This window comes from Manis javanica, chromosome 5, assembly GCF_040802235.1.
Source record: "Manis javanica isolate MJ-LG chromosome 5, MJ_LKY, whole genome shotgun sequence".
Lineage (NCBI taxonomy): Eukaryota > Metazoa > Chordata > Mammalia > Pholidota > Manidae > Manis > Manis javanica.
Genome location: NC_133160.1, coordinates 26,414,454 through 26,427,628, shown reverse-complemented (window position 1 = coordinate 26,427,628; position 13,175 = coordinate 26,414,454). Strand labels below are relative to the sequence as shown.

General features: G+C 55.4%; 1 protein-coding gene across 1 annotated transcript; it reads right to left on the bottom strand.

Annotated features, from left to right (window-relative positions):
* Nucleotides 1–2,056: 2,056 nt before the first annotated feature.
* Nucleotides 2,057–11,462, bottom strand: LOC140849708 (syntaphilin-like). The gene is made up of 2 exons (XM_073238052.1): nt 11,456–11,462; nt 2,057–3,656 (listed from the first exon to the last, which is right to left on the bottom strand). Exons 1-2 carry the CDS (start codon nt 11,460–11,462, stop codon nt 2,428–2,430), a joined length of 1,236 nt encoding a protein of 411 aa, XP_073094153.1. The 3' UTR covers nt 2,057–2,427.
* Between the last annotated feature and the right edge of the window lie 1,713 nt (nt 11,463–13,175).

Below are 13,175 nucleotides of genomic sequence, written 5' to 3'. Positions count from 1 at the left end.
GGACGCTGAGTGCACATGCACATATACAAGAGCCTGGCTGCAGCCACTGGCCAGCGTGGTCCCAGGTTTTGTCCCGGACCGGGGTGGTGAGCCACTGCCCCCCACTAACATGAAGAAGAAAAGCTGGTTGAAGTCCCCACCAGACCCCCAAGGAGAGGACCCTCAACACTGTGGGTTAGGGCCTCTGTGACCCAGACAGGCAGGTCTCGGGTCACAGCAGCAATAGAGGACAGCTGCTGGCCCCACTCACCTCATCCACAGACCCCAGGTCGAAGCCGAGGCCAGCCCTTCATAAGCGGCTTCTTCAGTACCAGGGACAGTGTGGACTAGGGCCCCAACCCTGACCACATCCACCAAAACACAAGACACACTAGGAAGGCCACACAGAGCAGGACACAGGAGCAGTGGGGCTATGCAGCTCGCCTAAATTCCAATGGTGAAAAATAGAGTTATTTTATGTTGTCAAATATAGTTGTACATTTATTTTCGTGGCAAAGCTTTGACTATTTCTAAAGAGACACTACGTGGCTCCGTGAGTACATGGCACAGAAGGCTGGGTCCTGGCCACTCATGGCTTGGCTTTGGACTGGGCTTGTCCACTGCCCCTCCATGTCACGACCCCAGTGTCCTGTGGGACATCCCCAGCCAGGCCCCAGGAGATCAGGTTTGTTTTGACTGAGGCAGGGGTTGGTCCACAAAAGATGGCTGGTCTGAGGCCCCAACCGCGGTGGGGGGAGCTTTGGAGGCACAAAGCATGTGGCAGAGGGGGCTCTTGCCTCAGTGGCGGGGCTGGCCACCCACTCAAGTGCATGCAGGTGCTCCCCTGAGTGGAGGGCACAGAGAGGAAGGGCAGAGCCCACAAGTCAGGCAATGGCTGTCAGAGCAGCAGGGATGGGCAAGCAACCTTGGCAGGGAATCGAGTGCCCCCAGCCCCCTAGGCCAAAAGGGTAAGACACAGGGTCCCACCAGTGCCCCCCAAATGTGGGGCCAAACCCCTGAAGAGGGTGGAATGACCAAATGGGTGCAAGTTCTGCAGGAGGAGGTAGGAGTGGGTTTACTTTGTAAATTAATAATGCTAATGAAATGTCAGCAGCTTTGCGGGGGGACCTGGATGTGTCCCAGGCAAGGAGGGAGGCAGGGAATCTTCCAAGTGAACTGGGCTCAGGCTGGAGCAGGGAGGCTGCAGGGCTCCTACCCATCCTGCCCCACGCGCACCTGCCTGGGAAACCTCCCAGGGCACCCTGTTTTGGCCTGATTGAACTTCATGGCTCCACATTCATCTTGTCATTCTTCCTGCTGGAATTCTCTGCCAGGAGCAGATAGGTCTAAGATTTAGGAATTCTCACTCTAAAATCAAGCAGCCATCTATCTCACTAGAGATCCTGGGATGCATGAGAACCAAGCCCCAAAGTGAACATAGTGCAAAGTGGAAGTTGGGCCTGAGACTCGCCCCCAGAGAAGCTTGGGTCAGGCTCTAGGGGCAGCCATGGCCTCTGGCTTTTCACGCCAACTGAGGATTGCTGAGTCCAGCCCTGGCTCCCAGACTACAGGGCCTCATCTCAGAAGGCTGCAGGACCCCCTTGAGCTGCCAGCCCCTGCCTCCTCTTCTTGTGCTGGCAGTCTCCAGACAGGTGCTAGGGCCCAGGCGAGCACTGCGTCCCCCAGCACCGAGCCTGCCTAGCTCAGGTCTCCCAGGAAGAAGGACCTGACAGGCCCAGAAGTGCCGGGAGAAAAATGGATCACAGGGAAGATCTGGGATGAGCAGACACGGAACCCACACTGCCCTCTGCCGCCTCTTGCCCATCACTGTCTCTCCCACAGCCCGTGGCCTTGACTGTGCTTCTGATTCCCAAAGCAGGCAGCAGCCCAAAGAGCTCCAGCCCAGGCCGGCGGTCCCAGCCCGGCATACGGCCCTGGGCCAGGTGTTTGTACTTTGGGCAACAAGTCTAAGCAGCAGGGATTAGCTCCGTCTGAGGAGCTAATACTGCCTCAGAAGCTGGGGCTGAGGGCATGGGGTAGCTTGGGAGAGAAGGCAGGCAGCGAGGAAGGGACTGGGCAGGCTGTGGGGGGTGGGCGGGGAGGCTCCCCAGACCAGCACACAGGGACTTCCTGAGTAGGGGCTGCCCCTCCTGAGGGGCAGGTGGACGGGGCTGGGTTGTGGGGCCTCACTGCACTCTCTCTGGTCTGTCCAGGCAGCACGCCTCCCCACCCGTTGGTCTCTCTTCCCTTCTCTCCTGCAGATGTTTTGGGATCCCTTCCCCCAGCCCCTACTTCCAGCCCCCAGACACTGTTAATATCCTGAAAAAACCACTTCCAAACCCAAAACTAAATAAATAAGATGATGCCCCACAGTAATGTGCAAGAGAGAGAATGGCACCCCTACAATCAGTGGTCAGGCTGCCAGAGCCGCGGGCTGGGCAGGGCCCCTCAGAGCTGGGTGCTGCTGCCGGCCTCACTCTGGCCCTGCTGGCTCAGCGAGCAGCAGCTGATCCTGTGGATGGAGTGCAAGGCCACAGTGCAGCAGCCCCGCAGCAGGGAGCTGATGTTGTAAATGGGCTGGCCCTGGTGACGCTGCGAGCGGCAGAGCCAGGCCACCGTGGGCACAGCCGGCACCACCACGGCCAGCAGATCCACGATGTAGTGGCGGCTCCAGTAGCTCTTGGGCTCCTTCTCGGCCGCGGCTGCCTCCTCCTCCTCTTCCCCCGGGCATGCCACACTCACCGACAGGCTGGGGTTGGGGGTGGCTGCAGGCCGGAGTGGGGTCGGCCCTCGGACGATGGGCTCCGGTGCCTCAAGCTCATCACCCACCATCACCACCACTGCTGAGTTGGGGTCTCTGGGCCCTGGGGGGTGGGGATCCAGCTCTGGATGCCTGTCCCCTGACTCGAGGACTGTCCCGCAGACCTGGGCCTTGGTCACTTTCTCCAGGACTGTGTCCAGGTCAGGCTGGTACTGCACAGAGTCTGTCTGGATGGCATGCTCCCGCATGCAGCTGGCCTGCACGCCAGCCTCCATGCCACACAGCAGCTTCTCATAGGTGTTGCTGGCAGGGAAGCGGGGGCCCAGGCTGAAGGAGCCGTGCAGTGAAGCCTCCTCGGGGCCACAGTCCACCCCCAAAGACAGCAGGCTGCTGGCCTCCAGGGCATCCGTCTGGCTCAGTGTGTCGTCGGTGGCCACAAAGCCACTGTCAGCCCTGTCCTCAGCAGAGGCACCAGGGTGGTCGCCAGGGGGGTGGTCACCGCAGACAGCTGGGTCACTCAGCTTGGTGTAGGTGGAGCTGCGAGTGAGGGAGCGGGCGGGGGACCCGCCAGCCGACTCCCCGGCGCCGTCCTCCTTGGCTGTGCCGTTCTGGGCCACCTCCATGCTGTGCAGCAGCGTCTCCAGCTTCTTGTTCTGAATGTTGATGTCCATGAAGTACTTCTGCAGCCCCTTGTCCTTGTCAATCAGGTTGTTCTTGACGGTGTCCATGACCTGCTTGAGCTGCTTGATCTCCTTGCAGGCCTCTTTCAAGGCCAGCTGGGCCTCCACGCGGTGGCACTCCTCCTCAATCCAGTCCTCCTGCATGCGTGACAGCTGCGTCTTCAGGTCATCGATCCCTGGCCCTGCTGCAATGTGACCAACGTGCTCCCCGGCTCCAAACCAGCAATGGCTCGCATCTCATCTGGAGTGGCCCCAGACTCCTTTCCTGGAGCTGCACGGCCCTGCCTGCCCCACTGACCTCCTCACCTCTGCTCTGCTGCTCCCTCTGGCTCCACACCGGCCGCCTTGCTGCTCCCAGAAACGGGCCCCACTTCACAGCTAGGTCGTCGTCTCGGCTGTGCCCCGCATGGACCTCTATTCCCCCAAATATTCCCCCAGCTGGTGCCTCAGGGCTCACGGTCTCTGCACAGACTCACCTCCCCAGAGAGTCTTCCCCTGACCATGGGTCCTGATTAACGCCCATCACCCCCCGCTTCACTGATTGTCCTCCTCACCCCTGCTTCACTTGCTTCCATGTCAGACCTACTTTGACCATTTTTGCTCTTCTCCCTCATTTGCTGCGTGTGAGGGCCCCGAGCACAGGCACCACGTTGGTGTATCCCCACTGTGTCCCCAGAGCCTAGCACAGAGTCTGCCACGCTGCGGGGGCTCTATAAACAAGGCCAAGCTGGAGGAGTGGAGGGCACACAGAGGTGCTGAGGCCCTGAGCTGCCTGGTGGCGGTGGGGGGGGGCAGGGCCGGCTCAGACTCCTCGGAGTCCTGGAGCCTCTGGGGGACCCTCTTTACCTTGCCCCACCCTCCCCTGCAGACCCTGGTCCTCAAAGCCGCACTGTGATTTATGGATGCAAAGTCATGGTCACCTCACACAGAAGTGAGGGCGGGTGGCCTGGGCTGGCTGGTCCCCAGATGTCCTGGCTGTGCTTTCACTACCCAGTGTGAAGAGCCAAGTGTCCTTCCAAACCTTCTGAGAAAGATGATGCCTCCCTACACACTGCAGGGCAAAGACGCCTTGGCGGAGGAGGGTCCTGCCCTGATGTCACCACAGGGTTTGGCACGCAGGGTGGGGTTGGGGGTCCTATGTTCTCTGTGACTGAAGAGCACAGGCTTTGCTGTCTGGCTGACGGGGCCTCTTCTTAGGAACCCTCCACATGTGGGACTACCTCTCCTGTCTGCCTCACCCCCTAGATGTCCACAAACCTTTTACCTCCCCCCAATCCACCAGGCAGAGCCCCCAGGACCCACTTACCAAGGCAGGGAACAGCCTCAAGATAATTTTCCTGAGTGGACCACATTCAGGGTACTGTTAGGGGCACGCCACTACACTCTGCATCGTGCAGGCCCTCCTGGCTCACACCGCGTCCTGCCTTTTCCCAGGGAGGACAGGGTGCCTAGCTGCAGTGCCTCCTGCCCCGGGCTAGGACAGTGATCTGACTCTGTGGGTCCCACTGCAGCCATTCCTTTGGGCAAATCTATGATCTACCTCAGCCTTAGTAACTTAACAGTTTTCTTCAAACTATTTTTCTTTTAAATAAATTTGTTTTCAAAGGGAACTATAACTGCCTAGTGTGAGTGGAAAATCAGACTCATTTCCCAAAAATAACAAGCCACTGAGAAGTGTATAAGCTTTCCCCAAAATGTAATTAAATTGTACCTGGATGCTGAGGTCCCTGATATGTTTGTTCTCTCTCTGTTAGAAAGGGCACGTCAACATAAGAGCTATTTTTGAAGAATTATCAGAAACAAATGTAGGCTTTGTCTTCAGTTTCATGAGAAAGATGAACGGAAATTGGTAGTCAATACCCCTAGTTCTTTTGATCAAAGAAAAAAAGACACAAATTACCAGTATCAAAATTAAAAGGGACATCACTACATGGCCTACAGATATGAAAAGGAAAATAAGAGAATATTATGAACATTTTCTGCCAATAAATTCAACTTAGATGAAGTGGAAAAATCTCTTTCAAAACATAAATGACCAAAAGTGACTCAAGAAGAAATAGAAAATGTGGTCATTTATCAAAGAAATTAAATTTCAAGTTGAAATGCTTTCACTGGTGAAATCTATAGAACACTCAAGGAAGAAATACCAATTCTACGGTCTTTTAAACAAGAAAACTAAAAACAAAATCTTTGTTGTCACTATACATCAGTTGTTATTTAACCCTATGTCCACCTAAAATCATCTCACACACCATGTATGGTGCAAGGTCCTCATTTTGGGAAATTGATGTAATCAAGTCCCACATGGCAAACTGAGGCCCAGAGCAGAGCAGGGCTTGCCTGAGGACACCCAGCATGCAGCAGCCCAGCCTGTGAAACCAGAGTGACTGTACCCCACTGTGGATGCGTGAGTGTTCCGGCTGGGGGTGGTAGTGCAGGGAGCCAGTGTGTCATCAGGCAAGTCATAGAGCCCTTCTGAGCCTCAGTTTCCTAATCCATAAAATGGAGCAGGCATTTTGCCTGGCAGGGACTGTTCTGAGGCACAGATGAGACTGCAACCATCAGGCTGTGTGAAGAGGAACCCTCATCTCAGCAAACATCAGAGGGGCGTTGGCAGGCACCACTTCATGGCTGTGTCCCCCAGGTCCATTTCCTGCCCTTGTGGGTCCAGCTCTGGCAGTGCCACATCTCTGTTTATTCTCCCTATCCTGATGGAATTCTTTCCAAAAAGAACGCGGATCCTCAGGCCACAAGAGGGGCTGTGAACCCCTACAGGAGGTGGCGGTTTCCTGTCACAGGCTATCTTCCCAAAACTTTTCTGCCTCCAGTGTTGACGGAATGCTCCACCCGAATGAAGCACCCCCAAATCCTGAGCATCTTGACCCAGATGTGGTGGTAACACCTGAAACCCCTGGCTGCAAACCTAGCTCTCACATCTCCTGGCAGGCCGACCTTGGACAACTCATCAGCCTGTCTGAGCCTTAGTTTTCCCATCAGTAAAATGGGGATAGCTGATCTACCACATAGGAACTTAATGAGAAAATCTGTAAAACATCAGGCAAACTGGAAGGTGTCTTCATCCCCCTGTCCCACCCTGAAACAGACTCCAAGGAGGAGAACTAGAGGTTCCCCACGCACCCTCACTCCCGTCTGTCTGCAAGCCCAACTCCCCTCCCAGCGGAGTCCCTTCCTCTGCATCTCTGCAGGGGAGCTGTGGGCTGTGATGGCATCTCATTCCGCCAGGGGGAGCTAGAGTGCCCGCCACTAGAGCCCTAATTGCCTTGCTGTTCAAGACGGAAAAACTCATTCAAGGTGCTTATCAATTGCGAGACATGTCCCATTTTGAAAAGTTTTTAACATTGGTTTTGGATATAGCTTTAGAATTATGTCTGATAATCTAGGAAACCTGTTTAGAATGCTTTTGAAATAAAAAGAAAAATAAAAGGTTCTGAAGGAAAAGGAGGCCAAAGCCGTCCACAGCTCCTCTCCAGCACACCTCAGAGGCCCCCACAGCCGGCTCCTGGCCGTCAGGGTCTGCGCCCCTCTGGCCCAGGCCGTCCAAGGCATCCCTCCCCCGCTGCCCCCAGGTCTCCCAGGACCACTCCTGCCTCCATGGCCCATCCCCACTAGGCAACCAGAGGGAGTTTTTCAAGGCCCTGATGAGACTGTCTGCGCCGTTTATTAAAATGCCCCTGAGACTCCCAAGAGAAAAAAGCCCTGTGCGACTGGCCCCTCAGGGCCTCTCCTCCACGGCTCCCCCCACCTCAGTTTACTCCACTGAGCCACATGGGCTTCCTGAAGCTCTTCAAAAGCGGGCCTCCTCCCTGGCTATTCCCTCGGCTGGAAGACGCCCTCCTTATCAACCCCCACAAAGATCTGCTGACACTGGTCTGGCAACAGGTAACATGCACAGGTGCCACTGTTTATATAAAAGCCCCTCTGACAGTGGGCCATGCACTGATCATCCCTGGTCCCCAGCTGCCACCTTGGGTGAAGGACTCATGAGGGACATGTGCATGTCCTGAGGGGTGGGTGACACACAATTCAGTCTGCCACACAGAACACCCAGTCCCAGTGAAGCCCATTCCCAGACCCCCTCATTGCCCCACCCCAGACCTTTGCCCCAGAAGTTTCCCTTGACTTACACTGTTTTTTATTCCCCATGACTTGCAATCCAAGACCTACTCATCCTGCCAGAACCCAGTCAGGACCCACTCAGCCTAGAATACAGAAAAAGGAGCCCAGATACCCAGAGCCAGTTGGGACCTCAAAGCCCCCCGTCTGCTACTCCTTCTCAGCAGCTCCACCAGAAGCTCAGAGCCCACAGACAGGGTCTGTGGCTTCCCCGGGTGAGTGATACTCCAATGTCCAGCCAGGGCTGATGAACAGAGGACGCACATAGGCCCACTGTGGGGAAAACCGAGGTGAGATTAGTCTCAGGGGATCTCCTGGGGTAGGCAGACTTTGAGGTAATAGTCATGATTAGTTATTGGTCAAATAACTTGCTATGTGCTAAGTAGGAACCGTGCCAGTCATGGGAACCATGAACAAGACAGACATGGTCCTGTCCTGGGAGAAGGAGGTGTGTGATAAGTAGACACACAAAGAAACATGGTGATGAGAATAAAGCAGAGCAGGGGGTAGAGAGCCAAGGTGTCAGGAATTGAGGGGATGTTTTAGCAGAACATTAAAAAGAGGCCTTTGGCCCAGGTGAAGCCCTTCTCAGGTAGAGCAGACAGCAAATGCAAAGGTCCTGGCTGGTGCTGGGCTTAAAGGTCCTTCCTCTAGGAAGCCATCTTGGATTGCGTCTCCTGGTCCCCCAGCACACCGCCTCACGAACTCACCAGCCTCCCCAAGGATGCGCCGTGCTTGTGCTCAGTAGCATAATCTGCTGGACAAACCAATGAGAAGATGCAGCCATACTACAGAGGAGTGATCTGTGCCCCCAACAGGGAAGGGCTGGGCGTTCCTCATTCTGGCATCCTCATGTCTGGGACAGTGCCTGGCATATACAGCAGGTGCTCACTAAGGTTCGAACAAGTGTGAAATAGAGACATGGTGCCAGGAAATGAGGACAATGATGGCTTCTCTATGAGGCCAAAACTGTCCTCACACTTTCTTCAATGTCCTCATGCCCTATCTGGTGGAGGGACACCCACCCTGAGTCTGCCCGTGGGGTCATGACCCCCAAGCCCAGCAGGGCCCAGAAATTGGTTTTGCTCTATGGGAGGTAAATACTCGTTTTTCTGGTTGTTAATACATTATTGGGGGGCAAACAGGAGGTGTGAGCCTTCCCCCTCTTTTCAGAGCAGCATGGATGTGGCCCTGGATCCTGGAGAAGGTGACCTGGGGAGGGGCTGGTTGTGGGAGGCCTATGAGGAATTCCAGCCACAGGCATTTGCTCATCACTCAGCTTGAATGCCAAGGTTACAGGTCATGTGGGTGTGAGTATATGAGGCAATAAATGAATGTGAGTGTGTGGGGGTGTGAGTGCATGTGTATACAAGTGTGTGCACAAGTGCACACAAACAGAAGAAATCTAGAAGAAAATGCACCAAAATGATCTCGGGGAGACAGAATCCTGATGGGTTTTATTAGCTTTTATGCCATTCAGTATCTCCCTAACTTTCTATATTCAGCCTATGCTACTTTTAGAATCATAAAAGAGCTAAAATAAGTAGCTTTTTAAGGCCACTGGTACAAAAAGCAGAGAAGAGATGGGGGAGGAGACAGGTGTGACTCTGCAGGCACCTGGACTAGGGAAAAGGGGGAAGGAGGGCAATGGAGTACTGAGATGAGGAGGCGAGGCCTCCAGCCAGATGCACGCACACCAACTCCTGTAGGACGCCTCCATTTCCCCTCTGGGTCCTGAGCTCCTCTGACCCTGAAGCCCCATAATTAACCACCAGGTATCTCAGGAAGGGCCTGGGCTAGGAGGGCATGGGTGAGGGCAGCAGGACAGACAGAGGTGCTCACATCACATCACACACATCACCTCACAAAAGTAGAAGGCAGCCTACCTTTCTTCCTGGGATTCTGCGCCTTGGACACACACTACCCAGAGGGCCACCTGCGAACTCTGGTGGCCAGAGACAAATCTCTGTGGTTGGCTGTGGCTGGGGGTGGGTAGAAGATGGATGGACTCAGATTCTACAATTATTTTCTGAAAGTTACCAACAAAGTGCCAAAACAAAAACATGTGGGCAAATGAAGTAAAATTTTGTTACAGAACTCGGTCCATTGAGTGGAGGGTCCCCCCGATCCCAGAGTCAGAGGGAAGCTTCCCCAGAGGTGGACATGTCCTGGTCCCTAGTGTCCAGTCAGATGGCCCCTAAGTCAGGATCTTGGGTCCTAAAATATGACCCAAATCTCTTCAGGTCAGGGCTGTGCTGAGACTTTTAAGAAAACCCTCGAGGCCACATCCCAGCCTGCTGCCCTCCCCTCTTCCATGCACCTCTGGGCAGAAGCCGAGGCCCACCCGCGGCTTATCCCACCGTACTATCCGAATACTTCCCTACTTCCGGAGTTCTCTACCTGAGACGCTGCCCAGAGGGGCACAGTGGAAGGATCGAAGGGCGTGGGCTCAGAACAATCTGGGCTCAAGTCCCCACTGTAACAGTTTCTAGATATGAAACCGCATGCCTCTGAGTGTCCCTGTCAGGGCCGCTGAGCCCTGGGGGCCCCCCAGTGCTTACACCCTGAGATTCTGAAAAGGGACAGGCTGCAGTGAGCCCACCGCAGGGAGTATGGGGCAGCACTGATGTAAGCGCCAGTCCCTGAGCATAGTCTGAGCAGGGGGCTGAAGGGTCTGCAATTCCTGCCCCTACCAGGGCAGGAGCCATTGCTCAGGACCAGGCTCTAATGGCTCTGCCAGGGAAAGGGCCACCCTGGCTCAAAGACCCAGGCCCTGCCGGAATCTCACCTCGTCAGACCTCCCCCTGCTGGGGACTCTGCCCTAGGGGCTGCAGGATTCTTCTTAGTGTGCCTCTCTGATTGCTGCCAGCCTCAAATGCAACCAGAAACCCAGTGGCCCCTGATAAGAACCAGGCCAGATGGGCACGGAGGACCAAGCCTGCCACCAGAGAGGCTCAGACTGAGGACCCAGGTGTGGCCGACCTGGCCGACCCCGGCCCTGGCCTCCGCAGCCCCCCGGGTTTCAGAAGACCCACCCTGTGAGCCCTCGCTTCCTGTGCTGCGGGTCCCTAAGGCTCATGGAGATTCCTGGCCATTTCAGGGGATCTGTGATGGAGACTGGTATGCGTTGGACTGTATCCTCCAAAAAGATAAGTTCACCTCCTAACCACAATACTTCCGATTGTGACCTGATTCAGAAACCGGGTGCCTGCAGATGTAATCGGTTAGGACAAGGTCGTGCTGTGGAATGGCTGGTGTCCTTTTAAGAGGAGAGACACCCGGAGGGGATGACCACATGACACAAACATAGGGAGAAGGCCACGTGACAGCAGAGGCAGGGATGGAGTGGGCCGTTGCCAGCCAAGGAACCAAGTATTGCTGGCCACCACGGGAAGCCAGAGAAACAAGGAAGGATTCTCCCCTACAGAGGGAGCGTGGCGCTGCCCACACCGGACTGCTGGCCTCCAGAACTGTGAGACAATACATTTCTGTTGTTTTAAGCCCCTGGTGTGTTGTACTTTGTTATAGCAGCCCTAGGAAAAGGATGCAGGGACGACATTGGGGTACAGCATGCATATGTATTTTGGCCTCAGTAATCCGGGCTCCTGGGCAGTCCCTTAACTTTAATCCAAGAACCAAGCCTTGGAGGGCTCAGATCATAGTTTTCCGTAGCAGAGAGAATGCACTGGCCCTGGGGAGGCTGCACAGTGACATGGGGACTCCTCGCTAGAGAGGAGAGGGAAGCCCTGTGCTTGCACCCTGGGAAGTGAGAAAGGGAGATGGAAGCAGAGAGAGAGGGGAAGCCACACATTCATTGCCCAGGGCTGAGCCTTGGCTGGGCAGTAGGGTCCGTGGGAACAAGAGCTGCAGAGACCTCTGAGAAACCAGGCCTGCAACCCACCTTCCATGGCTCCAGTGAGCCCCAGCCTAGATGGCCCCGTGGGCGTTGTGGAACAGCAGCAGTGGCTGCTGTTGTGTGTTCAGAGTCTCTGAATGCCCCAGAACCCTGTGTGGTGCTGCTGAGAGGGATGGTGGGCCAGCAGAGGCCTGGACAGATGCCTCTGGGCCAGAGTGGGACAATGAGCCCAGAGTCAACAGGGGACTCCAAAGCCAGACTGTAGCAGAGCCAGGCTCAGGTGCCATCCACGCTCTGGGCCTCCCTTACATGAGGGACTGAACAGTTTGTAAACACAGGGTTCCCTGCAGAGGAGCGCCTGGTTGTAGATACCCCAGTGTAGATACCCAGCAGTTAATCTTGTAATTTAATTCCTGTTTAAGCCTAATCTGTAGCTGAAACTAATCTAAGAGAGAATAGGTGCTGTGTCTTGGAATCTGGTGCGAGTCATGAGCAATGTGACAAGAACTGCAAACAGTTCCTGTCGTCCTTTCCGAGGTAAACCCAGATAAGGAACACACCGTGAGACTCACGTGGCGGATGACTTGACAAGACAGAAGAGAAACTTTAAGAGGTGAATAGTCTGCAATTATTTAGCTTGATGAAAAACTTATCCTATAATCATTAATTGATGCTGGTCTTTTTACTTGCTGTAGCTTAATAAAGGCACAGGGAAGCCCTGGCTTGGTGCTTAGTCTCCAAGAGAGTCTCAGCCCTCTGCATTAAACGTCATTCTGCCTCGGTTTCTCATTTTCATGGACCCCAACTGCAACACCTGGTGGTGGAGGAGGACAGACACACAGCAGGGGCAGGAGACAAACAGCCACTATGACCTCCAGTGGACTGCTGGGCCTCACTCTTGCCTTGAGGCTGAACCACTTTCCAGAGCCAAACAGCTCACCCCAGCGGCATCACCCAGAGCCCCTGCCAGACAGCTGCACCTGCCTCCTGGGCGCAGGCCTCTCCCCCTGCGCCTGCCCAGGGCCTCACAGGGGAAGTATGACACGATCTCAGAGACATAGCCTGGTGCCTAAGGGCACGAGGGACACACAGCCCAACTAAGGGCCTGTGGGACTCCAACATCTGAGAACATTTATTTCCTTCTCCAAGTCCCTGGTGAGGAAGAAGGTCAGCTTCACCAGACAGGCTGGTGCAGAGACAGCCAGGAGGCCTATATCCCTGGGCCTGTCAGGGGTAAGCCAGGGACAGCCAGGCCCCCCTGGTCTGGGCACCTGCTGGAGGACAGGGGAGAAGGACGGGCCACCTCAGAACCTGATGCGGGAGCTCTTCTTCACGGAGGACAGAGGAGGGGTCTTCAGAGGCCGTGAGAGCTGCTTTGGGGAGGAGCTGACAGGCATGGGGGTCGCTAACCTCTGCACGATATACCTGGACACCTGGGGGGACTGCAGCCCCAGGGAGGTGGACAGGTTCAACTCCGGGAACACAGAGGTTGGGGCTCACGGAGACAACAAGGTGTAAGTGGAGGAGGCAGTGGGCATGCTGGCCATGGTGCTGGGTGCCGTCTCCCTATCAGGATCCAGGTCCTTCTGGAAGGTGTGGGTCTCCAGGTGGAGGAGCCGGCCCTGCTGCTCTAGCACCTTGTGCTTCATCAAGTCAGGCGGGTGGGTGGGTGCCAGTTCATTGAAATGCAGCGTTTGCTGGATCTGAGGTGCGATCTGTGGGGAACAGAGAGGGGAGTGCAGGGGCAGCAGGACCAAGAGGGAGG